The sequence below is a fragment of the Podarcis tiliguerta genome, assembly GCF_965153285.1.
Source record: "Podarcis tiliguerta genome assembly, chromosome: 6".
Taxonomy (NCBI): domain Eukaryota; kingdom Metazoa; phylum Chordata; class Lepidosauria; order Squamata; family Lacertidae; genus Podarcis; species Podarcis tiliguerta.
Genome location: NC_139539.1, coordinates 61075619 through 61102175, shown reverse-complemented (window position 1 = coordinate 61102175; position 26557 = coordinate 61075619). Strand labels below are relative to the sequence as shown.

Genomic DNA, 26557 nt, shown 5'->3' with positions numbered 1-26557 from the left:
CCTACTGTGTACACTTTGTGTATACGTGTGTTTACTTCCAGAACAGACACGTTAAAAGAAGCGACTGATGCTGCCATCTAACTGCTATGCAAATACAGTTCAGCGTGTTAGGACTATGCATGCAAGAGTGTTGGTTGCTGGAGGCAAATGATTTTTTAAATACATTGAGTTCTTGGTTATTACCGTTTCATATATTCGAGGCAGAGAGTGAGCCACATACAACTTTTCCTGCCAAAGGCTAGCCTCTTTCCATTATGGATGATTCGCTGAAGGTTGCCACTGTTTAGTTTAATTTGTCTGCTGTTTGTTACAGATTTCCTTCCTCGCTGTGTGTGGGACTAGGACAGGTTAGTTGGAAATTTTGAATAAGAAAATTTCTAATTGGGCCGGGAGAGGGAGAGGCAAAATAGTGATCTGTCTTGTTCCTTTCACAGATGTTGGCTACGGTGGTTGTCCTCTGGGTGGGAAAGGCACTCAGGGTGGTGAAGTTTCCCGACTTCGACAGAAATATACCTCGAAAGGTATGATATTTCTCTCATTTACAAAGCCACTGGCAGAAGCGTAGTTCTTGCCGTACATGCCCATAATGGGGAAGAGTGGTCTAAATTGTTCTGGTGTATGTATATTCTGTAGAAAGAATGCAAAATAGAACAACTTTCAAGGAAGGCATCAAAATGCATCCATACAAGTACTGCTTGCTGCTCATGACAAATTACAAAACTGTTTTAAAAGTGCTGTTACGTCATTCCAATGCATTTTTATTTTCCTTTTGTACAGGATTCATTTATTATGGGCAGCTGTGAATCTGCAGCAAAGAAGGCAGATTCCACTGTGTCTAACTGACTTTTTGTAGTATGACTTTCCAGAGTTGCTATCCTACTTTGGGTGAAAGAATCTGATAAATGGAATTATATATGCTAATCTGTAGAGGTCAGATAAACAAGCAAACAAAACGATTTGGCACAAATGCTGAAATGGTTTCTGGTTCATGTGATGTTAAGGTAACAGGGCTAAATTGGTTGATGAGAATTGAGTCAGTGCAGCCATGCTCAGGGAGAGGGCTGAACCTTTTCTAGTAGTTCTGCAGTCCTCAAAAAACTACACAGACCCTGGAGCTGCTTGTTGTTTGCTGTGGGAGAGAGGCCCCTGTTGGAGCCACCCTCATTCCCTGTGCATCACAAAGACTACCTTCCCATCATGCATTTAATATAATGTTTGATTTGGCCCTCATAGGTATGTTCTGCTAGAGTTGAAGGGTTTTATTCCCAGTTAAGAATGCCACACGGTACAATCCTATGCAAGCTATTTATTTATTTCCCACCTTTTTGCCTGACAGGGACTCAAAGCAGCTTACAGATAAAATACGAACAGCTAAAAATATAGGTGGGGGAGGAGATAATTTTTTAAAAACGATTAAATATTAATAGAATTAAGATCTATTAAAAATGCACAAATCATTACAATCAAAGCAGCACAGCACTATCCCCTTTCATTAAAAGCAGTTAGTTACCAAAAGCCCTATACTTGCATAGGGGAAGACAACAAGGAAGGAGCCAATGTAGCTTCTCTAGGGAGGGAGTTCCAAAATCTGGGAGCAGCCACTGAGAAGGCTCTCTCCTGCTACCTGTGAGAGCCGCAGAACTGAGAGAAGCGTCTCCCCCTCAGAACCCAGGCAGGTTTGTATGCGGGAATCCTGTCTTTCAAATAGCCTGGACGTAAGCCGTGTAGGGCTTCATAGGCCATAACCACCAATTTGCCTTGTGCCTAGAAAGAAACCGGTAGTGGCTGTTGTGGCAAGGGAGCCGTATGCTCCTTATAACCTGCCCCTGGTCAAGAATCTGGCTGCAGCTGCTGGAGCCAGTTGAAGTTTCAGAGCGCTTTTCAAAGGCAGCCCCACATCGTGCGTCACTGTAGCCAAATCAGACATCTCAAGGAACGGGTGCCGCTAATGTGATAGCTTTAATTGTGCAGGTGCAAAATTTGCAGTCACAGTGACGTGGGCATCTGTGCTCAGGGCTGGGTCCAGAAGCACACCCAGACTATGAACCTGTGTCTTCAGGGGGAGTGTTACCCCATCTGGCACAGGCTGAATCCCTACTCCCTATTCTGCCTTCCGACTGACCCCAAGAGCACCTCTGCCTTGTCTGGATTAAGTTTCAGCTTGTTCCTCCTCCTCCAGTCCAGAAGGAATGAAGCCACTATAAAACAGGCAGTGACCACTCCCTTCATCTTCTAAGCCAGTCCCTCGCTGGCCTTTTCAATGAACCAGGAAAAGCAAGGCTCTGGCACATATTCCAAGGATCCTGTCCAGGTCCTTGAGCTGCACAAGCTGAAAAAAATATCCACTAACGCTGGACAAGCAAGGGCCAAAGTTACACCCACCAGACCTGTACCAGCTTATTTAGAAGGGAGTCATTTAAATCAAAGGGACTTGCCTCTTAGAGTAATTGCCTGCGGAATATATGTCCATGTTTATATTATTTCCGAAGGTCCCCCAAATTATGCTTTCTGAGGTTGGATTTAAGCATGAAAAAGAAAGATTGCCATGTGGAGCATCATGCTTAAAAGAACGTCAGTTTATGCAAGTCTAGTTTACCATGAATTCCTGGTGTGCCACTGCTGTACATGTATGGATCAACGACCTATTAAACATAGAATTAGCTGTGGATACATCTGCATACGCTTGTTCCGCTTCCCATGCCCACTCTCTTGGTGTAACTTAGACTGAATGTCTGATGTGATAGAAGATGTTACGTTTGTGTTTCCAGAATTCTACAGTCTTGAGAAAAAGGAAGGATGTGTGTTGCTGGTGTTGTAAGTCAGAATGTGAAACCATGCTGCCCTAATATGCAAAAGCTTTTATGCTACAGTTGAAGCATGATTGTGCATTTCCTAAGGCTTGCTATGTTGTGTGCCTGCTGGTGAAAACTGTTCCCGTTGCAAAAACAAAACAAAAAACAGCAACGACAACAAAACTGTGCAAATGTTTTGAAAGGTTACACCGCCAACTGACTTGACCTGTTTATTGAATGTTATTTTATCCCTCTTATAACTTTCTAGACTTTTCCACTACCTCTCCTGTATTTCGGGAACCAAATCACAGGACTGTTCAGCACAAAGAAATTGAAGTATGGATAATAAGATATGATTTTATTTAGCTTTTATTTTAAAAAAAATTACTGAGCTTTTATTAAAACGTAATCTGAATTCTGGTTGGTCTGTACTTAAATTTGAAGGGGCTTTTTGATTACTTCAAATTTAGTGAATGAAAATTGTGTAGAACATTTGTTTATAATTTATTTATATGTTTCAGTATACCATAATTCTCATATCTGGTGTCTTGTCGCAGTTATGTATAACAAAACAATTGGCATTAATATATAACATAATTCAGCTATGCATATTTGGTAATAAATAATTTACAAGGACATAATAAGTAATCACCAAGTCATTTTATCAGCTCTTTCAGATTCTCTGCAAATCATAAAAAAAACCCCAGATTACCCAAAAGGGGTGGGGTGGGGCTTCAGCTGGTTTTCTGCTCTCTTCCAGCACATCCTTAGTTACTCAGGTGAGTTCTGTTGAGTTTAATGAGGCTAATTCCCAGGTGAATGGGAATAGAATTATAGCCTTAAGATGCTTTTCAGTAGAGCCCTGTTGATTCACTATTTTAAAAAGCAACATTGAAAACATTGAGATAAGCTTCTTGTTACTGCATAAATCTGTCAAGAGCTGTTTAATATCAAATGCCAAGGCCTAATACTCTCCCTAGCTGGAATAATAATAATAATAATAATAATAATAATAATAATACCACCCTTCATCCGTAGATCTCAAGGCTATTTACAACATAAAAGTACAACATTAAAACCCAAAATACATTAAAAAAAACCACCACACCAATAACTTCCCTTCCCTCCACAAACATATTTAAAAGTGTATAGGAAATTAATCAGCCAAAAGCCTGGTTGAAGAGGAATGTTTTTGCGTGGCGCCTAAAGGTGTATAGTTAACCTCCCTGGGGAGAACCTCCCACAAATAAGGAGCCACCGCAGAAAAGGCCTGTTCTCCCGTTGCCAACCACAACCTGCCATTGCGGAGGCACCTGAAGAAAGGCCTCAGATGATGATTGCAGGGTCTGGGAAAGAGGGAGTTCATGAGGTATTGCGGTCCTGAGTCATTTAGGGCTTTATTGGTCAAAACCAGCATTTTGAATTAGGCCTGGAAACATATTGGCAGCCATTTAGGACTTGTTTATTAAAACATTTTCAGCCTGTCTCTTGTCTTCAAGCTGGCTCATATTCTATAAATAATTTTAAAAATGAAGTATTTCAGACCAATAAACTTAAAATACGGTGAAACCTCAGATAATACTGATCAAATTAAAAAGGAAGCAATTCCTCAGATACTCTGGTTCCAAACCCTTTAGGGATTTAAAAGTGAAAACTAGTCCAGAAATAGACTAGCAGTCTATAACAAACGAGTTTTATGCTGCTGGTGATTGGCTTCAACCCAAAGCCTTGCAGCTGCTTTTAAGTCCCTCTGAACCTTCCAGACAAAGGCCTGGTTTGCATGTCTCACTAAGTCATAGTTTGGCTGAGCAAGACATGTGAACCAGGCCACTATCCAAGTAGAGTGTGCTACAGAAACTTTAATGCATGCTAGATCCAGCTGGACCAAAGGTACTCCTGGCCACAACTACATCCTGGAGCAAGGCTTTGTCCAGGAGCACTTCCAAGTCTGTGAACCCTTCTTCAAGGGCAGTGTGTTGTCCCATTCAGAACAGATTGTATCCCCATTTCCAGATCAGTGGTTCTGCTAACCCTGACTGCTTTTGTCGTGTCTGGATTGAGCTTCCATTTGCTCACCCTTACTTGAGCTTCCCGACAATGGTTCAGAACCTCCATGAACTTCCCTGGATTCAATTGGAATGGAGAGAGAGAGAGAGAGAGAGAGCTGTGTCATTTGCACACAACAGACTGGAAAGCTGCAGGTGACCTTTCCTGATGCTGCCATGCAGATTTTAAACACAGCGTGTTCTTAGGATACAAGTCTATGCACTTGAGTGTAGATCCACAGGGTGCACCACAGGACCTGTCTCCAAATTAAGCACATGCAACATCAGGCATCTCCTTTCTGCTCTCCACCGCTTGTGTGCCACCTGTTTTCCTGGCTAGGCAAGACGTGTACAGTTAAGACTGTATACCAAAGTATGTAGAGATGAAAACAATTTGTGTATATAAAATTTACTGTTGGGTAGTAAAGTTAGAGGGGACGCGAGTGGCGCTGTGGGTAAAACCTCAGCGCCTAGGACTTGCCTATCGTCAGGTCAGCGGTTCGAATCCCCGCGGCCGGGTGCGCTCCCGTTGCTCGGCCCCAGCGCCTGCCAACCTAGCAGTTCGAAAGCACCCCCGGGTGCAAGTAGATAAATAGGGACCGCTTACTAGCGGGAAGATAAATGGTGTTTCCGTGTACTGCGCTGGCTCACCAGATGCAGCTCCGTCACGCTGGCCATGTGACTCGGAAGTGTCTTCGGACAGCGCTGGCCCCCGGCCTCTTAAGTGAGATGGGCGCACAACCCTAGAGTCGGACACGACTGGCCCGTACAGGCAGGGGTACCTTTACCTTTTTTAGTAAAGTTAGGGTAATGGAATTTGCATTTCCTTGTCACATAATTTGTTTGTAGATCTTATGAAGCTGCTGAATAAGACATTATTATATAATAGCCTTTCAGCAAATGACTTCTCTCTGCATCCTAGTGCAGATGTGGGCAGGTACTTGCTTTAGTAACCAGCCTGGACTGGTGGTTAAATATAACCTTAAATGTAGGGTCTTGTAACTTGAGATCCCAACTCATTTCAAGGGCATGAGCTGGAAGAGAGAGTGTGTACTTATAAATAGCTTTTCTGTGCGCAGTTTCCAAGCTTCAAAATAGCTAATACAGTTGGGCTGCACTTGTGTGTAAAACAAAACTGTTAAATTTTGAAGAATTGAATTTTCTAGCTCGTTTTCCCCGCTTCTGACAAACGTTGGAGACAGTCTTTAAATATATGTATATATATATCACCTGTGACTTTCCCCCAGGGACATCTGTTCTCATTCACCATGCCATGTGCTTTGATGTTGAAATTTATCCGGAGTAAATTTAAAATGTTTCTGTATAAACATAGGAGTATCTATATGGCTAGCTCTGTCCATAAACATTATTTCTCTTACAGCCTGCCAATGTTTACAGTCCTGAGACGGTTTTCCATTCTGTTTACAATGTTTGCAGAAGGCATTCTACTCAAGTGAGTTGTGAGATGGTACAGTACTGTGTTGCTTCATGTGTTTTGTGTCATATGGGTGGATACAGCCAATGGCAGTGCCATTATATTTCCCTTGGGTTATGCAGGCATGCAGCCTGCACAAGGTTAAGCACCCTTTGTAGTTCTTAGGGTTGAACAAAGGCAATATTTCAAGCATATTGGACTCCACATTTCAAGCACATGGGACTCCACATTTGTATAGGAAGGCACTGATCAATCTCCAGTACTGGAGATACAATGCTGAGAATCCCACATATGATGTGGGCTTTGTCCAGCGATGTCTTCTTCTTGGTCTGAAGTTGTTATCTGCATCAGTTTTGCATTGGTGAAATCTTTCATACTGCCAGATGCTTATGTATTTTTCAATTCTACTCCTGTAGTATGAGGATTAACAGCAGGACAACAAAAGTGGATTTTGTGAGCCCTTATGGTTGCTAAGAGACATACTTGGAGCCCTGAAGGACCAGTGTCTGTTTTCCATTGTTTTGAAGACCTCACTGCCCTGGCTACATTTGAATATATTTCATATAGACATAAATATTGTATAGATGACTATTTGGTCATTGAGGGGGCGGGTTATAATAATTTATCTGTTTAACTTAAGAAACAGGTACTGATAGTTACTGTATCTGTAACATGAACTGATAGTGAGTTTTTTGTTTTGTTACTCTTGGTATTCATATACTTCTTCCTTGCTTTTCTTTGCTAAATTTTCGTATGAAAATTAATTAAAAGAATACTGTCAAGTGCCATGGGTCTACAAGCTTAATGTGTACCAGTGACTCCTTTCTCAAGTCCATTTTGCATACAAGGGAACTTGGAGAAGGAAATTTCTAAGAGCATGCTGAGCTTTGTGCCAAAATTCAACATTACAAGAAAATTCTCTTCACCTTTGGAAAATGGGAGGATGGGTGCAGTATAGGGCTGGGCAATAACCAGCTTTCCAACATTGCAGTGTGTCGCCAGCCAAACATTGTGGTTTAGTGATACATCGCAATGTTGAAAAGAGGAGGGAGGAACAAATTCTATTGGCCCGGCCCCGCAAGGCGCCAGGGTGAAAATACTTCAGATCCCTTGGTGGTAGCAGCAGCAGCAGTTTCACTCTGGAGCCTCATGGGGCTGGGCCCAATGGAGCCTGTTCTTTCCTCGGCACTCCATTGGCCACTAAAGCAAGTTCCACAACCTCTGACAGCCAACCATGATTTTTGCTGTTGGCTTAGTGTTTTCTTTTATGCTTTGAAACCCTAGGAATTCTTAAATTTCGTTGTATCGTAGACCACTGTTTTTTATTGTTGTTTGCAGGTCACTAATTTCTTATGTGACAGTAATTGCATAGGAGAATACTTAAGGACAGCTGTAAACTGGAGTGGAGGGAGGAGAGGTAAATGAAACTCTTAGGTACATGTGTTTGGGCCTCCCTCCGCCCAGCTGCATACACAAACACAGACGTTGATTGAGAAAACCCTGGCTTTTCAGCATTTTCCTTCAATGTTTCCATCACGATCTCTTGAAAGGTTATTGTGGACCACAGTTTTAAGAACGCTGCAAGAACGCCAGCTGCAATAATGAGAAAGCTCTTCCTTTTTTATCTTCTTAGGAAGAAGTTTTCTTGGAGAATTCAGATGACAGTATTTGCAATGATAATTGGTGCATTTGTAGCTGCAAGGTACGGTATACCATTATTAAAAGGAGCTTGAATATTGTTCAGTTTTTTATGAGCTTGTTCCTCAACTAGCTTCTTAAAATATTCTGGTTAGCTGTTGGAAAGGTGAATAGAAATTCAGTTGAAGCCCTGGAAGAAAAGAGCTAAGGCAATATACGATTGTCTGAAGTATAAATTAATGGACTAGAATAATTTGAAGTTTTTGTTGAATATGAAGGCTTCCCTGGCAGGCAGTTCTGAAGCAGAGCTAGAAATGCCTGGAAGTGTCTAAAGTGGTCCCTAAGGTTTTGCACTCAGGAGACCAATACAGGAGAGACCTGTTTTGTTGCAGCTGGAGAAGATGAAGGTGTCCAGCTTTGTTGCTGCAGATGCACCATGGCTTTCTTCTCTCTGCACTCCTCCCAGCAGTCATTCCTCCTGGTCACAACCTGTCTGTCTCCAGGCACTGCAGGCATCTACAAGGGATTCCTACACTGCGGAGTCACGTTGCAGACACCTTTGTGACACAGAGTTGGTCTGCCAGCGGGACTGGTGCCTGAAGCCAGATCCCCATAGAGCACATCCTTGGGAATCCTGACATCTACACCTGTAGATGGGTGATCAGTGCCACCATAAATGGCAGGGCTGATCATGCATATACTGGATGCAGTGGGGTCTTCCCTTGCAGCATCCTCTTGTGGGATCTAATCTGCAAATGTGATCCTTGTACAGAATCCTGCTCTGCTTGCAGATTGCAGTTGTTCAATAATTATCATGATTATGTTTTCTCTTTGACCTTAAATATTACCTTCTCTGCCCCTAGTTCTGATCTGGCATTTGATCTGGAAGGCTATGTGTTCATCTTGATTAATGATGTCTTGACAGCTGCAAACGGTGCATATGTAAAACAGAAACTAGATTCTAAGGTAGGTTCAGCTTGCTACTTCATTTTAAAACAGCCTTCCACTTTATTGATCAGTAAAGGATGAATAAGTTACTGCTTTCTGGGGGGAAATACTCATTTTTCAACAATGTGGCTGCCCTGTCCTATATATTATTATTTTTCATTTTGCTCTGCTGCTGCACAAACATCTGTAACACCATGTACATACTATTCTAACAATTTGCAAGTGTTTAGGATAGCGTGCACAAGTAAACATAGGCCAGAATTAAGCCCATAAGAAACATACTGTATTGGCCCAAAGCCCATTCAAATAGGGCATTTAATTTCTGCTGGTGGTCAGGGTTTGTTTTATTTGTATCATATTCATAAAACTAGAATCATTCTAACATTGTCTTCTATGACACCATGACCACTTGGGGCATGAAACTATTTCACACCAATATTAAATGATCAGACTTCCAAAGGGGCTTGAAGTTAATGCATGTAATCTGGTTCGCTTGTACTGAGATAAAAATATTTATTTTATGATTATGTCATGAAACTTACTGTGCCAATAGATGAGAGCCAGGATGGAAAATACAGTTAGACCAGTACAGTAATGAAAAATGCAGTTGTTTATTATTGTTACGACAGCCTGCCAGTAACACATATGTTCAGGATAAAGTTATTAGGTTAGCTACATTATGTACTAGTTAAAAGGAAAAGTTTGTGGATCAGTACAGATATAATACTGCCTTCCTTTTAACTTTGGCTAGTTGACCAAGAAGCCAGCCTTGGCTCCCTCTTATCTACAGTTAGTAAATCAAGAGCCAGACTTGGGAATGTTTGTTCCTTCACCCTAAATCACAATGAAGCATAGTGTTTGCATCAGTGCTATCTGTGGCTAAGACCTTAATAACCCCAGTAGTTTCAAGCTCTGTATTTAAAAGGGTGGGTGGCAACTTGCTCTAGAGAGGAGACGCGTGGTGAAGAACAATATACATTCCCAAGGCAGGCTCCCAACTTACTATGTTTCGCAGAGTTTAAGTATTGCAGCTGTAGCAGGCCAATGATTTTTGGGGGGTGGAGGGTTTGTATAAAAATCGTATTTGTGCTCTTTTATATCCATTGATAGGTAGGGTAAACAGTAAAGTATATACGCTTTAATAGCTATTTGGGGTTTTTAAAAAATCATTTCATATACTTTTGATTTAAAGTAGACGTTATCTTTAAGAAATAGAAAACAAGTTTTGCCAGCTATATTATTTATATCATTGCTGATTTGCACCATGGGGAAACATGAAGCTGATTTGTGTCTCAAGGACTCAGACAGGATACTACATTTATAATGTTGTAGGAAATGACGGATGAGGTCTCGTTTTGTGAACTTCTCTGTGAACGGATTTATCATTCAGCCAAAATAACTACATAACTTTTTTTTTCATTTCCAGGAGCTGGGAAAATACGGCCTTCTATATTACAATGCACTGTTTATGATTCTCCCCACCTTGGCCATTGCCTATTTTACAGGAGATGCGCAAAAGGTAAGCCTTCGGTTTTTATTCCAGAATGGCAGCTCTAATTGAAAACTATATTGCTTATGTCCATATGTCAGTAATTGTGAAATACAATTTTGTGGGCTTTTTTTAAAAAAATGCAGTTTATGGTGTTGTGTACTAGGATGTCTAAATACGTTACTGTTTAGTTTTAATTCAGAACAATTTTAAAAATCTTGGCATTTGTCATGACTGCGAGTAAGAAAGTGCACAATTTCAAAGGTATATGTGGAAGGGAAACTTACCTATAAAACTCTGAGACTGAGGAAGCAATTGAGAAAGGCCGACTTATATTGGCATTGGTTTCAGTGCAATGATACTAGTATGTGAATTGTCCCTGGGAAGCCAATACTGTGGACCTAAGTTATCTGCCATTGCCATTTTCCTTACCAGCGACCACTAAATAATCCATAGCAATGTTAAGAGTCGATGCAGGAATTGCAGGGGCAGTGCCTAGCATTTACGCAACTTCTGTAATGTGTGTGAGCAGTTGGGGCAACAATATTTGCAGATACTGTGGCTGCGCAGCCAGTGCTCTGCAAGGTCCATGCTGCAGTCGGTTGCAGCATCTGTGGAGCTCTTCCTGGTCCTCTTGGCATAGGTTACTCCACCAAGGCAGTTTCTGTGCCTGAAGCCAGCATGGAATGGATCTAAAGAGTTTCATCCAAAAATGCCTGCAGCTACCAGGAGTCACCCACTCCAGAGCAACTTGCTTGAGAATGTTCATTCTTGGCCAATAATTACTACAGTCTTTGTTGCCTAGAGAGGCCTTCTTTAGGAGTGGCCTTTTAATTGTCATTTTCAGGACAGACAGGGCCATTTCCTCTCCCAAGAAGGCATTATTGCCTTGGGACCCAGGCAGCCAACCCAAGCGATAAGCAGACACGTGAGATGCTCTGCCCACATCCTCAGGTTGCCAGAGCTGAAACTCCACCAACAAAACGATGACTAAACAATGCTTTGGGCACAATACTGTGTTACTATGACCTATTTACTTCTTTAAATTTGTAGCAAATATGTCACAGCATGCCTCTAAGGAATTCTTCACATCACTGTGAGGGAAAAATTGGAGTAAACCCAGAATACCTATGTTGTGTCATATATCAGGATATATGTAGCTGAAATATGAACAAGTCTATAATCAAGAGAACCACAGGGTTTTGTGAAAGAAGGTAATTCGTAGAGAAGTGGTTCCCATATTTCTTCCATGTATTAACGGGGGCAGAAGTTGTTGAACTTCCAGATCCACAGGTGCCTTTTTGGAGAGACTTCTTGACTTAGCTTGACAAGATGTATGCTTGATTAACTAATATCCATAAAGTTTCTGATAAGAACCATTAGTTCAGCAATATCCAGTAGGCCACAGTTTCCCCATACCCTGTTATAAACAACCATGGATACAGTATTTGATACCAAACACTTGCATTGGTCACAGCTAAAGAGTGGACTGAATAATTACAATTATATTTCAAATCCTTCCAGGGTGGCTTACAAAAAAATGGCCCACTAAGTTGCTATATTGGGGGGGGGGGAAGGGGAGGAAAGCACAACAATATCAAAAGACACATCCTGCCATCAGGATCCTTCCCACTGGAGAGTTGATGGGAAGGAAATAGTCCAGCTGGAGTGTGCCCTGATGCCCTGTTTACCTGCCTCCCTCTCACCTGGAATTGTTTCCCCTGGACGGTTGATGATAGATCCCCTGTGACAGTGGGAAGGGGAGAGTGCAGCTGGAGCAGCCTCCAATGTGGTCTTTGCCTGCCTCCCTCTCCTCTGGAATCCTTCTCACATCGCATTTTAATTACCTCCTCTTGAGATAGAAAATAGCATCTCAGTGTTTATGTATTTGTGGGAGGGGGGAAAAGCATTCATTTAGAAATATGTGCACCAATTAAGTGAGGAGGAGAATACCAGCACTGTTCTAGACTCTGCAGTTTGCATTCACAGTATGTGTAAATATCTTAAGCTACTAATTTTTGAATAAACTTTCTTCTCCCCTGGCAAGCTCTTGGCAGTTAAGGTGAACAAAGTCTGCTCTGTTAAACATCCAGGAAGCTCAACATTCACAGAGCTGGGAAATCATTGGCTTTGTCGTAGATACATATTTCTAAGGCCGTGGCTCTGCTTTTTACACACGGCACCATCCCCTCTTAATCCAAGTTGATAAACTTGATAAAGTTAAATACGAGCCAAGAGAATTAGAATTTGCGCCAACACTTGGCAGTTTAGTTCCTTTAAAATCTGTCTAGTTCCAACCATAGAGCACTTGTGAGTAAATTTATCATCCAGCTATTAAAGCTCTGGAAAAGTACATCTGTGACACTTATTATTTACACCAGTAGAACCCAGCAGTAAGTTCTGTTGCTTGATCATAACACATATGTGCCTTGGTTGGATGCTACAGCGAAAGATACTGCATATAAGAAAGCAAGCAAGCCATGTCAAAAGGGAGAGGTTCTACAGAATTATTACCGTCTGTTTTCCTACAAAGAATTGCTTATCTCATATGTGGTTATGGGTCAAGCAAGGTTGTCTCTCATTCCTGCTGTTGCTTTTCTCCTCTGATTTTAGCAAGCTCTGAGAATGTTGGGAAAGGGTGCCACAAGGATACGCTTTAATTGATTTTACTACACATTTTAGTTGGACCTTTTGAGATATACTTTAGGGCTGTTCTCTTGCTGTTAATACTTTTTGCTGTTCTTGATGCTAATTCTCTAAGGTATATCAAATAGCTGATGACTGAAAACAGTTTTACATTTAAAAAAAGTCTGACCTTGGGGACACAACCAAGCCTCTATTGACAGGGGACCTCTGTGGGTGCCAAATATTTGTGTGTACATAGAACACAAAGTGATGTAGAACTTACCCAGGATTTTAGCTATTGCTGGATTGTTCAGATGCTACTGCTAGTCATTTCGCTGTGCACTTGTGATCCTGCCAGTAATATTATTTGTAATGATCACTGTCTTTGTAAGCTTTCATATACATTATTATAGATAATTGTATACTTACAAATGTCTGTTTTGATGCCAAAAAGGCCAAGAGGAATAGGTCAGTTCTGAGATGGGAAATTAATGGCGTGATCTGACCTGCTTCTAGCACTACGCTTTGCTGTAGATTTCTAAATTCCAGCAGTTGAGTGTTGCTACATTTAGTTTAAGCATGGGTACAGTTCGTGCAGTACGTTGCCGGTTGTCTTTGGAAATCTGAAGGTAGTGCTGGGTTTGAGCTGGTGCATTTTGCAACTTCCTCTTTGTAGCCAACTGATAAACTGGTAGGCTTATATGTCTGTGTGTCAAATGTTTCTAGTCTAGATTCAACAGTAATTTTCCCTCATTTTTAAAGCAGCTGATTGGTGTCAAAACTAGTATATAATTTCTTTAAACGTTTTTCTCCTGAAATGCTCATTGTGTTACTCCTTTAATATAATCTTCTAATAAGTGGGAGGCATAGTTAAGGTGTATGCTGCAGAAATGATAACCGTTTTGCAGTGTTCAGGTTTCAACACTGTATTTTCACATCATTTGCTTCTGCTTACAGGGAGTGTATCCTAGTATTAGTAGAATATACAAGGTGCCCACCCCACCCCCCAAACTGCAGCCACATACAGTGGTACCTCGGGTTACAAACACTTCGGGTTATAGACTCCGCTAACCCAGAAGTAGTACCTCAGGCGGCAGTGGGAGGCCCCATTAGCTAAAGTGGTTAAGAACGGACCTCTGGAACGAATAAGGTTCGTAACTAGAGGTATCACTGTATACTTCTTCTTCCAACACTCAAGTACACATACACAGGGCATACTTGAGCATTACCACAAACACACTCAGAAAACCCCCAATCCCTAACCCCAGGTGCACAAGAGCCCCACACCCTGCTGCCTAGCTCATGATCCCTTTGATACACATTACATTTCTTCAGTGGAGATGCTAAGGACAGACGTAGAGTGCTTTAAAAAGCTAGGCCAAAGATGAGAGTGTTGGTATAGGTTCCCCATTTAATATGACAGTCATTTGGAATACTTACAGATTGGCTCATTTGAGTAATTTCCTGTGTAATTTTAAAGACATTACATAATTGAGGATACGATTTGTGAATGCTGCCTGATGAGGTCTTTGGCATACGCATATGGGATTGGGCACATATACAAAAATGGACATGTGTTAGCAAAGTGTATGTGAAAATATTGTACTGCCCCATTTTCTATTGCTCCAATATCCCTTTTTACCCCCTTTCTTTATGCCAGATTTATTTGTTCAATTGTAAGTTTCTTTTGCAAGGTTCCCTTTTCCGCTCTATTAAATTATGGGGATACGGAGATTTACTGCTTCCCGGAACCTGCATGAGGCTGCTCGTCATAGGCTGCTATTCTCTTGTGTCGGGACTGCCCCCCCCCCTTACAAAAGAGACCAGGAAACTCCTCTTTGACGCCGCTGCTTCTATGCTGACCCTAAGTCTCCCTCTTGGGGGTTGGGGGGACATGTAGCCTTCGCGTCTGCCGCCTCAAAGCCGATAGAGTCCTTCTGAGCTCATGCCATGTTCCGTCCTGCGGCAAACCGGAAGCCAGTGTTGGTTCAGCACTTCTGCAATTTTGGCTTTTCTGCTAAGATACTGTATTTGTTTTGCTTCTAGGCAATGGAATATAAAGGCTGGTCAGACAAACTTTTCCTTATACAGTTTACACTGTCATGTGTAATGGGGTAAGATACTTGACTTTTTTTTCTCCTAAGAGACACTGTATTCTTACAACTATGCATTAGTGAGCATAGCTGCTTTCGGTCAGTAACAGCAGGCTAGCCACACCAGCTGAAAAGAAATATGCAGACTATGCATATCCCTCTGGGCTGAGAGTCTGAATGCTGCTACTATGCTGTACATGTGGACTCCAGGCATATGAGGGCTTGAGGGTATGTTGCACTTAACTCATTCGCCAATCTAGGTATTTGTAGTTGAACATTCTTTGCCAGAATCTCAGAAACCAGCAGGCACCAGAATTGTTCAGTATACTACTTTCTGCCCAGCTTGGTACTATTTTACATGGTTTTTAATTTTTTCTTCTCCGTAGGTTTATTTTGATGTATTCCACAGTACTTTGTACTCAGTATAATTCTGCCCTTACAACTACAATAGTTGGTTGTATTAAGGTAAGCTCTTCAGACTTGCACATCTACACAAATAATTTCTAATACTCCATGTTAGTTGTTTGGGATCTGTTGTGCCATACTGGTCTTGGTGCATCATAGGGAAGGAAGGGTAAATGATAGCTTTGAAAATGTTTTGTTGCCTCAAGTCGGATATGTAGAAGAGCCTGTGCTCTGACTTGAAGGTTTGGGCTATGCAAGAGAGAATGGTGTTTATGGGAAGATGACGAAAAGATGAAGTGTGAATACAAACACTGTCATTTGCAGTTTGTGCCACCTTTTGTAGAGCCCCTATTTACTTTCAGTAGAATATTCTGTTAGCTCTTTCAGTGTAAGGCTTAAGACCTGTCTGTAACGTTTTCCCCATGTTAGCATCTCACAAATGTTGAAAAAGCAACAGAAAACTGTCTGAACCTCTTTGTTTCTTTCCCAGAATATTTTAATAACCTACATAGGAATGTTCTTCGGAGGGGATTATATTTTCACATGGACAAACTTTGTAGGGCTAAATATCAGGTAAGTGCAAGACTGTTGGGGGAGCTCATAAGTGGCAGTTATACAACAAATGTTGTAATCTCATATCCACATACCGTATTTTTCGCTCTATTGGATGCACCGGACCATAGGACGCACCGGACCATAGGAGGGGGAGAACAGGGAAAAAATATTTTTTCCTTGTTCTCCCCCTCTAAAACAAGGTGCGTTCAAGGTGCATTCACCCGAGCATGTGGAGCCCTCCGTCTCGCTGTTCTGGCTTGGGAACAGCCTTGCTAGCCTCTGCAGGAGAGCGGGGTGAAGGCACCCCGCTGCCCTGGAGAGGCTTTGCGTGCAGCCGTCACCAGGCTAGAACAGCAAGATGGAGCCCTCCGCAGCACTCCGTCTCCCTGTTCTGCCTTTCGGCTTAGCGGCGCAGCCTGCATTCGCTCTATAGGACGCACACACATTTCCCCTTAATTTTTGGAGGGGGAAAAGTGTGTCCTATAGAGCGAAAAATACGGTACCTGGAACTAAGCACCATTGAAATCAATATGACTTCTGTATAGAAAAGCATATAGTTTTGTACTGAAAATGTCTTGAAATAAAAATAAGGATTTCTGGAACTGCAGTTTAGAGGAAAAAAATGAAACAGAATCTCATACAATTAGAGGACATTTCTTAATACACACATTAGGGTAGGATAAGCACACCTTGATTCATAACGAGTGTGTCTGTATGTTCATTCCCCTAGCTTTGGCTCCTTCCGGGTTAATTCACTAACAAATGATAAAGGAAGCTGTCACTCCCCGCAGGAAAAGTTTTGGCTGCCTGGAGCATTTGACTGCTCCACTGACAACTGTTTCACTGGTTACTTGACGTCTGTACTAATGCTAAATTTACTCCTTCCCGAGTATATATTTCCCAGTACATTTTGCCTTCGCAGAGATTACCTGGTCTTTGACCATAATTAAACAGTTACCGTATTTTTCGCGCCATAGGACACACTTTTTCCCCTTCAAAAATGAAGGGGAAATGTGTGTGCGTCCTATGGAGCGAAGACGCCAAAGCCCCGCAACCCTCGCCTGGCTGGAGAGGTGACGCGCGGCTATAGAGGCTGCCGCCATAGCCACCCGTCACCTCTCCAGCCGGGAGAGCGCGCGCGGGGCTAAAGAAGCACCCTGCGACCCTCTCCCGGCTGGAGAGGTGACGCGCAGCTATGGCAGGAGCCTCTTTAGCCGCGCGCCACCTCTTCAGCTGGGAGAGCGTGTGGGGTGCTAAAGAAGCCATAGCCGCGTGACCCTCTCCCAGCTGGAGAAGTGACGTGCGACTATGGCAGCAGCCTCTCCGCTGCGCCTTTCCACTGCTCTCTGACCTGCTCTTTGGGGCTGGTGGTGGGCTTCCCCCCGCCAGCCCCAAAGAGCAGGTTGAAAGGAACCTGAAGCCTGGAGAGCAAGAGGGCTTGGTGCGCACTGACCCCTCTCGCTCTCCAGGCTTCCAAGGTAGCCGCCTGAACGCACCTTAAACGGCACCTTGTTTTAGAGCGGGAAAACAAGAGGGGGGAAATTCTCCGTCTCTCTGCGCAGCGCCTCCTGCCGCTTCGCTGAAGGGGCGCTGGGCAGAGAGGGGGAGAATTTTTTTTTCTTGTTCTCCCCCCTCTAAAACAAGGTGCGTCCTATTGTCCGGTGCGTCCTATGGTGCGAAAAATACGGTATTACTCTTCTGGCTTTCCCCCAAAAAGAAGGTACCGTATTTTTCGCTCTATTGGACGCACCGGACCATAGGAGGGGGAGAACAGGGAAAAAATATTTTTTCCTTGTTCTCCCCCTGTAAAACAAGGTGCATTCACCCGAGCGTGTGGAGAAGCGCTGCTTCCCCCCACCCCCAGCCTCAAAGATCCCTGAAGCCTTTGGAGCGCAGCGCCCTGCTGCCCTGCAGAGGCTTTGCGCGCAGCCGTCCCCAAGCTAGAAGAGCAAGACGGAGCCCTCCGTCTCGCTGTTCTGGCTTGGGGACAGCCTTGCTAGCCTCTGCAGGAGAGCGGGGTGAACGCATCCCGCTGTCCTGGAGAGGTTTGCGCGCAGCCGTCCCCAAGCCAGAACAGCGAGACGGAGCCCTCCGTCTTGCTGTTCTGGCTTGGGGACAGCCTTGCTAGCCTCTGCAGGAGAGCGGGGTGAACGCATCCCGCTGCCCTGGAGAGGCTTTGCGCGCAGCCGTCCCCAAGCTAGAACAGCAAGATGGAGCCCTCCGCAGCGCTCCATCTCCCTGTTCTGCCTTTCGGCTTAGCGGCTCAGCCTGCATTCGCTCTATAGGACGCACACACATTTCCCCTTAATTTTTGGAGGGGAAAAAGTGCGTCCTATAGAGCGAAAAATACGGTACATATGGAATGAAAAACCTCCTAACAATTTTTTCTGGCTAGGATCAGGGAGTTGTAAGACGTTAGAAAACCACAGCTGTTGTGAAGAATCACACAACTGAAGCCAGGCAGAGGCAGCAATTCATGACGTTTACAGCTTTTACCACCACAAACCTGATAACATGTTCTTGCCACCTAATTCAACTACCTGCTGTCCTTACATTAGAAGCAGACTACTAATGATTAACTGGGCTGCTAACATTTTCCACTTGCCTGTAGTGTTTAGTAGAATATAAAATACGAATTGAGTTTACTTTGTATAACTCAAGAGAACTGAGTTTAAGCTGTATTTTTCACCTGAAAAATCTGTCTCTTGCAGTATTGCTGGAAGCCTGGTGTATTCTTACATCACCTTTACAGAAGAGCAACTGAACAAGCAGTCTGAAGTTAGCATCAAGATGGACATTAAAGGGAAAAGCTCTGTATGACAAAAGGGTCACTTACCAACAGTAACTCTTGATTTTCAGCCGTGATTGCTGACAAATCGCTAGAATGTGCAGTATCTCTGAATAGAATTGTATGTGCAAATGGAGAGTACCCAATATGAAGATTGCTCGCTGCCTTTTAGAATGAGATATTTAACTGATAGCACAAAATGTACAGCTGGTTATTAACACTAGGCTGAAAGGAATAAGGCTTAAACAGTCACTGCCTATCTTGCACCATCTGTGAAGACAAATACTTCTAATGCTCTAGTCTATAGCTTTTATAATCTTGAGTGGAGCAAGAAAACTTGTCCTAAATATTTCAAAATGAACTGAGGCTAATGTGCTAAAAGGCCCAGTGTTGACTAATTCACTCAGCATAAGACAGCAATCAGTTTCTCATAGAAATGAAGCATAGACTGTAGTAACTAAGGATGCAATTCAGATCACTGAAATCCCAATGGAAACAACTTTTCGGCCCACAGTAAAGTATTATTAATTTCAGCAGTATTTATACCTAAGAGGCTTGTAAAGCACAGTAGTTAGGTGGGATTTTCTTATTCAAGAAACGGCAAGAACAAATGGATTCTTTTGCAAGGAATTATTTTCATAACATTGTAATGCCCCCAGTATGAATCCCCCTTTAAGCTCAGACTCATCTGCAAAAATGAATCTGACTAAGCAAGTTATAACTTAAAACATTGTAACTAGGTAGCCAAAACTGTTGGGACTAAGTAGCTAAAGACAATTCAGATGTAAAAGAATATTGAACCAGTGCCATACAAATTCAGTTATTTGTAATAATTATATTTAATAAAGTTATTTGTAATATTTGCATTTTTGCCCACCTGGGTACTTCCACCCTGTGTATCCAAGACTAACCAACTGACAATAAAAAAGTATAATAGTACTGATGCAGGTTGGAGAGGCCAAAACTCCCAAGTTCTATTAGAAACAGTATTTAACAGCATTTCTCTTAAGAAAAATGGTTAAGTTCCAAAATAATTTGAAAATACAATTTTTTAGAAATTTAGATGGAGAAATTGAGGAACACAAGGTCTATAAATATATTCAATATATTCTGTCAGTTAAAAACAGAAGAACTACAGCTAATCTCTCAGTGCCAGAGATTTTAAATGCCTTTAACTAAAATGCAAAATAGAATTGGCTTTGCTAATTAGGGAAGCATCAGATTAGAGAGATCAACAATTTTCATCAGGTGTGGAAGAGAAATTTCAAGATCTGCAGCCAACAGAAGCACTTCAACATAAATAGGAACTTTGCTGCCTACCCACACATGCTAATGACACTAAAGCCAGATGAGGCAACAGCCAGCTTCTTCTCATGAGCCAGATGAATGGGTTCTAATCTAGACTCCATGGTGACAATTTTCAAGATGGTAGCTTATTCAGAGGCTGTTTTTCTTAACTTTGGTTAAAGGGCAGGCCAACAAGACAATTTGCATAAAACGTGTTCTGGGGAGAAAATTCCACTATAGTTTCTCTCGCTGCATCAAGGAAAAGTGTCTTAATAGAAAAATCATCCTAAACCACCCAAAACCTCTGCATCCAAGCTGCAAACCTAGCTTGGAAGCTAGAAATCTGGACCCGACTTTGGACCAGCAAAAACCAACACATTCCACATACTTAACATTACATACCACTTCATACATTCAGGACTTGGTGTATCATGTTCCTTCAAGTGTCATTTAGTAAAGCACAGTATTTAAGGAACCTTGGCTACAGTTCTTAACCCCCATGTCCTATGTACCTTTTATCAAATTGAGGTTGGTGATGCAACTAAGACTAATACTAGGATTTACCTTTGCAGTACCAAAAGAAGCAATTTATCAGATTGGTTTCTTTGGGTGTAGGTCACCTAGTTGATGACATGTACCAATGATTTTTACAGTCTTTAAACTTCAGTACATGTTTATTTAGAGAGTAAAAGTCTCTATTCAATCCAGATTCTGCACTTTAAAAAAGCTGAATAATGTGACATAAATTATACAATTACTATTTGGCAAAGTTTAGGGAGGTTTCATTTGTTGAAGAAGCAAAGAGCTAAACCAGGCGTTGAAGCCAAACTCCCAACAACTGGAAATGTTCAGCCAGTAAGCAGATTTTTGAGACTGTAGAGGACAAGGCCTGGTGCACTTTCAAGCATGATTTGAAACATGGGTGTGTATTATTTAATGCAACATAAAAATGGCCCAGGCTTGCACATAATAAATCATAGTTGTGTACTGTGATTACACAGATTGCTCATCCTCTAGCACAATAACCAGTGATTCCTGGTTAGTGTTAAGCTCATACCAGCAATCCTGGTAGCCAAGTCCAACACACAATGCTCTGTTTGGATGTAATGCAAAGCCAGGGTTTATGATTTGTTACCTCCTTCCAATGTAAGGGGAAGAGTGTTAACCATTCAGACTAAAACATACTGATGTGTAAACACAAATATATGCACACACAGAGAATTGTAGAGTTGGAAGGGACCACAAGGATCATCTAGTCCAACCCCCCTGCAATGCAGGAATCTTTTTGTCCAACATGGGGCTTGAAGCCATGACCCTCAGTCAAATTATTGTTGCAAAGCTATATATTGTCTCTGGAATCTGCATCTGCTACCCTTTTCTTTGCTTCTATGGCATTGGTATGCATTCTGCCCTGTTCATAACCTTTCTTGTTGCAGAACATTGGGGGGAAAACCTTTATAAACCTTAGTAAGTTTCTCGGTGTGTGATGCCCTTTCCTACCCATTTCAAAAAATCCACCTTTCAATGATTTGAATATGAACACGCCTTATCCAAAAGGAAAAATGCACATGCTGCTGGCTACTGAGGAGAGACTTAAAAAGGAGGTAAATTTTAACAGCAAGGCAGTTGCACACCAATAGCCCAATAGCATTTGGTCTATTTTCGTTTCAGAAGATTGTGTTACGAAAGCCACTGTAAGGGTGGGGGGGTGTTATTCCATAAAGTCTACCTTCCTGTATTATTCCAATCTTAAAGAAGGTGAAGCAGCAGTATAAAAAATGTAATCCATAAATCCAGCATCTTCCCCTTTCTTGTAGCACATCTTTCACCTCAAACCCCTAAAGTTTGAGGTTTCTCGATCACAGTTATATATTATGGGCTGAAAACAGGAGACTAGATAAAGAGCCACCTTGATCTGAAGTTGCATGTTACTGTTTAATTGTTACCCTGTTCCCATTCATTAACCTCAACATATTGTGTGTGCATGCATATATTGGACACAGTATAAGCCCCAGTTGCACACTTCATACATACATGCTTTTTAGAGAGTTGGGCTTCTACAGCTGCAATCATTGGTCGCAAACCAATGGAAAGAACACACCAGATAGTCATGTTGCACTAATGTCATTCATTTCAGTAGAGTCCGGTAGCTTCCTTTTGGGCCTCATTAAAATGAATGGTGTGTATCGTCTTTTTTGTTGGATTTGTACTTTCATGGTCACAGTTACCTATAGCCACTTTATAATACTTCCCTTCCCATACCAACTTCAAATCTAAACAACTGAGAATTCGGCCTAAGTATTCATTTTTTAGGAAAGACTATACTGGCTTCTTATGCAGAATACAGGACATTCCATTCACTTCAAACAAACACCACATAAATTTTACAACTCTAGCAATTATGTATGGTATTACTCACCACATCATTGCCTGTCTTACTTTCTTCCCTTGCACAAGGGTCCTGCCTAAAAGTACCAAACGCTGCAAAACACAAGTTCATAGAGAATAATATATGTAAATATTTGTGCAAATAAGAGTATTTGCATGGCCTGACTACAGAAAATGTCATCTATGTATAATGAATTCCTGATACAATCAAATTCTTGTATTTTACTCTCTCTCTCTAATCTGCTGTACTGAGGCAGTTGCTCTCAGGGTATTTGTTACAGAGATTTTTTTTAAAAATCATGTAAAATTGTTCTGAATGCATTTGCATTTTGTAAAAACTTTGCAGTGCCAAGTTCTATAAGATACTACATACACTGGGAAGATAAAACAAAATTCTTACTAGTTTATTTTGTATGCTGTTAATTTTCCTCTTAACTATTTTCCTATATAGAATTTATTTACAAGATTGGGAATTCTAGCATTAAGGGTCAATTTTTAAAAAAATGTATATTCTGTAGGCTTTATATACTGTAAGTAAGAGGAAACCAGAAGGAATTTTATGTCCATATGTATTTTTGCACTGGCTTAGAAATAAATTTTGAGACAATTTTTCCATGTCTCTGTTTTAAAAATTGTTGGTTTTATTACTGGGTTTATCAGAATCAAAACCAGTTTCTTTTTCAGTAACAGGTAAATGTGTTACTGGTAATGTTTGCAAATAAGTATATCTGGTTGGTGTATTACAATACAGGTGTACTATTCTACTCACCACTTCGACAGCAAATTTTGTTTGAATAGCATTTGACTTGAATTATTGTCACTCAAGACCCCAGCAGCATGTCAGTAAGTGATGGATTCCGTTGTTTCCCATAATGCTTTGTAACACAGAAGTCATGGCTGATCATACAGTAAGCCTAGAGCTATGGCTTCAGGAATCTCCTGACCTGAATTGTTTTGAAATGTTAATGATACATCAGTATAACACACATGTAAAGTTCAATGTGCAAGGCTGTGAAGACTACTACTGAATAGTCCAAATATACCATCAGAAAAGTTCCACAAGCTTTAGTGACACAAGCTTCTCTTAAAAGAAACAGAAGTTCCACTCTTAATATATTCAGTTGTATTTATGTAAGCAATGTGTTTAAAAAAATACTTTATAATCAGCTTTTCCAGAATTGCAGATGGCGAACTAGGGAAGGGACACAGGGATTACCAACAGTGCAAAAGTACTATGTGAAAAATTTATAAAAACTAATTTGCAAATTTTTAATTTCTTTCAAAATATCACTTTAAACCCTTTCATAAAGTCCAACAGTCAGACCTGTTGAATTGAAGGTTTGATTCAGACTGCACGCAATGCACTTCATGGATCATGACACAATAGTGCTTAAAAATATACATTACAATTACTATACACAAGCTGCACTGACTTTTCAATCCAATTTGGAAGCAGTATTTTTTTCTTTTCCAAACAGAACTGAAAGCTTCTTGAACAGGTTACTATATTACTAGAATTTTAAATAGTACTACTAGTGCAATGTCTTATCAAGTTATAGTGGCTGCATTTTAAAGAACATGAATAAAATATTGTATAAACACCTGGATAAACAAAATGCACATTACAATTAAATACTTAATGAACAGCTGAGCATTACATATTGATTATGGAATGTCAGGACTTTTCTTAGGCATACCATTGAAAGTAAGATCAAAGACCAAAGTAAAATTTCTGAAAATGTACACAGTGCTATATTTTACTTACAAGCCTGAGAACAATATACTTAGAAACTTTCCTATGAATTGTATTGCAAGCATTTCCACTTGCAAAATATATAGGTAAGGAAGAAAAATAGTTGCAATAAGATTTCTAAAAGCATTGTGCTGCCTTGCTCTAACATACTTTATAGAGACAATCTTTGATACGAGGCTATGAAAACTTTGGATTCCCATATTTAACAAATCTGGGTTTTGCCAACTATGTCACCTCCCAAAAGCAGTTCAGTTTACAAGATGAAGTTTACAAGATGAAGGGTTTAATCTATGGAGGCAAGTCATGCCTGCTGGGAGATACACTGCTTCTGAGCTCTAGACAATAAATATTAGCCCTGTAAGTTAGATCACATATTCTGCCAAAACATTTCAGGAGAAAGCAGGGGGCTCTATTAATAATTAAATAACTTAAGTGACATCTACAATGAAATGGAGGTTCACATAATTAAGACCAAACATCACACATTTTGCCAAGTTACAGAGTTATCGGGCCAACTTGAAACAGCATGGTTGTAACCTTTAAAGCAAGCCTCAAGACAAGTAGATGGAGAAAACTACAGATAGCCTGATGTAAAAGCAACAAAAACACTACTTCCAATGAGTCATTTTACATGGCAATAAGGGACAAACGTGGCAAACCTCTACCATGGCCATTATCCAAATCCTCTTATGGATGGGAATCATGGCTACAGGGACTATTCCTGCCACATTGCCAAGGACATCTGTCTAGCAAATTATTTTTTTAAAAAGGTTACCAGCCTTTACAGTACCTCACAGACACGGGCATATTCATACATACATATGCAATAATTATTCAAAGACTCTTCTGCTTCCTAAGAAACAGTAAGCAGCATAAATCCAAGTGAATTCCTTGGAATGTATGATCAGGCCCAAATATGAGCTGTGCATTTGTTCCTCATCAAGGCTACCAGACCCATTTCACAACTACACTGTGCTCACTGAAATGTAAAAATAATTAATGAACAATGTAATGCCTGACCTTGGCTAACAAGATTTAGCAACATTAAAGCATTTAAGGTTGTCTCATCATAAAAATAAATCTGAAAAAGAATTATAAAAGCAAGAACACTTGTGCAATCAAAGCATCGTCCTAAATTCCAAAATTCTAAGTCACCATTTGTCTCAAGATAGAAATTTGAAAAATTATGATATTCATAATTGGGTGTGAATTTTAAATATTTAAAAATTTTACCGCTTTCTGAAACATGACTATTACTCTTTTTTTTTAATAAAAAAGCTTTAGCAAAATAAAATGAAGCTGACAGATCAAATCTCGTAAAAGTTTACCATACTGTACAAGTTATGAAAATTACACACTTGTATTTAGAAATTACAGCTCAATCATGACTTAAGTATTGTAAAAATCTTTCAAAGGCTACAAAGAATCTGGAAAAATACAGAATGTATCTCTTATATCCAGATAAGAATATGGAAAGACATCACTGATGTCAACAATTTTACATATACAAACCTGACTTGGTTTATTTTTAAATATTTCTATATATAAAAAAATATTTTCTCACATACAACTTTCAGGATTTACAGGCATTCCTTAACCACCCAACACTGCTTCTCTTCCTATGGACTGATAAACTATCATCAGATCCTCGCTTGTTTTATGAATCCTGCTTTACAATTTTACTATCCAATATTATGGAATTTGACATTGATGACTTTCCAGCGTGTACTTTGCACAGTAGTTTATGTATGTTTTCCTTGAAATGCTAAACAGGAAGCAGTCCTTTTCAATAGAACGTGCTCCAATTAAATGTATCATTCAAGATTTGAAAGGTATGCTGTAACTTCTTCAGTCAGGATTAGGAAGCAACCAAAATGTATTTCAAAATCTCAATAAATTATATTAAAGGATTTGAATCTGTAAGGGTAACCTACCAACCCTGAAAATTTTGGACACCCCAAAAATTGCTTGAAGGAATAAAGCCAAACATTCAGTCATCTACCATCTCCTGTTCTTCAAACTTCCCATGGGTCACGGCTTCTGGGTAAATCTCTGAGGAACCTGGACTCTCCTTCTCATTACTATTGACTCTTCTCCTCTTTGCAGGTCTGTCGTTTTTTTCTTCAGGATCATTTTCATTCTTTGAATTTGAATGAGCAAGTTTAGAATGATTGGAAAGGTTTTCAGTTTCATAGCCATTTGTATCAAGATCCACAAGAGGCATTTTTTTGCCAGTTGTTGGTCCATTTATGTGCAATCCCTCAATTTTCACTTCTTCTTTACTTGATAGTTCACCTGGCCCATTAGTGGATACAC

The 26557-nt window shown here is 40.8% G+C and overlaps 2 protein-coding genes across 5 annotated transcripts in view; one reads left to right on the top strand and one right to left on the bottom strand.

Moving 5' to 3' along the window:
• Nucleotides 1–23120, top strand: part of SLC35D1 (solute carrier family 35 member D1) — a 25310-nt gene extending 2190 nt beyond the window's left edge. The window contains exons 2-12 of the mRNA XM_083448295.1: nt 314–347; nt 435–521; nt 3061–3128; nt 6219–6290; nt 7906–7974; nt 8774–8876; nt 10285–10377; nt 15019–15086; nt 15452–15530; nt 15961–16043; nt 18737–23120. Coding sequence (XP_083304421.1) covers nt 314–347; nt 435–521; nt 3061–3128; nt 6219–6290; nt 7906–7974; nt 8774–8876; nt 10285–10377; nt 15019–15086; nt 15452–15530; nt 15961–16043; nt 18737–18845 — 865 coding nt within the window. The 3' untranslated portion in view covers nt 18846–23120. The remainder of the gene's footprint in view (nt 1–313; nt 348–434; nt 522–3060; nt 3129–6218; nt 6291–7905; nt 7975–8773; nt 8877–10284; nt 10378–15018; nt 15087–15451; nt 15531–15960; nt 16044–18736) is intronic.
• Nucleotides 22991–26557, bottom strand: part of MIER1 (MIER1 transcriptional regulator) — a 37801-nt gene continuing 34234 nt past the window's right edge. For all 4 annotated transcript variants that reach the window (XM_083448293.1, XM_083448291.1, XM_083448292.1 and 1 more), the window contains one exon: nt 22991–26557. In XM_083448293.1, coding sequence (XP_083304419.1) covers nt 26232–26557 — 326 coding nt within the window. In that variant the 3' untranslated portion in view covers nt 22991–26231.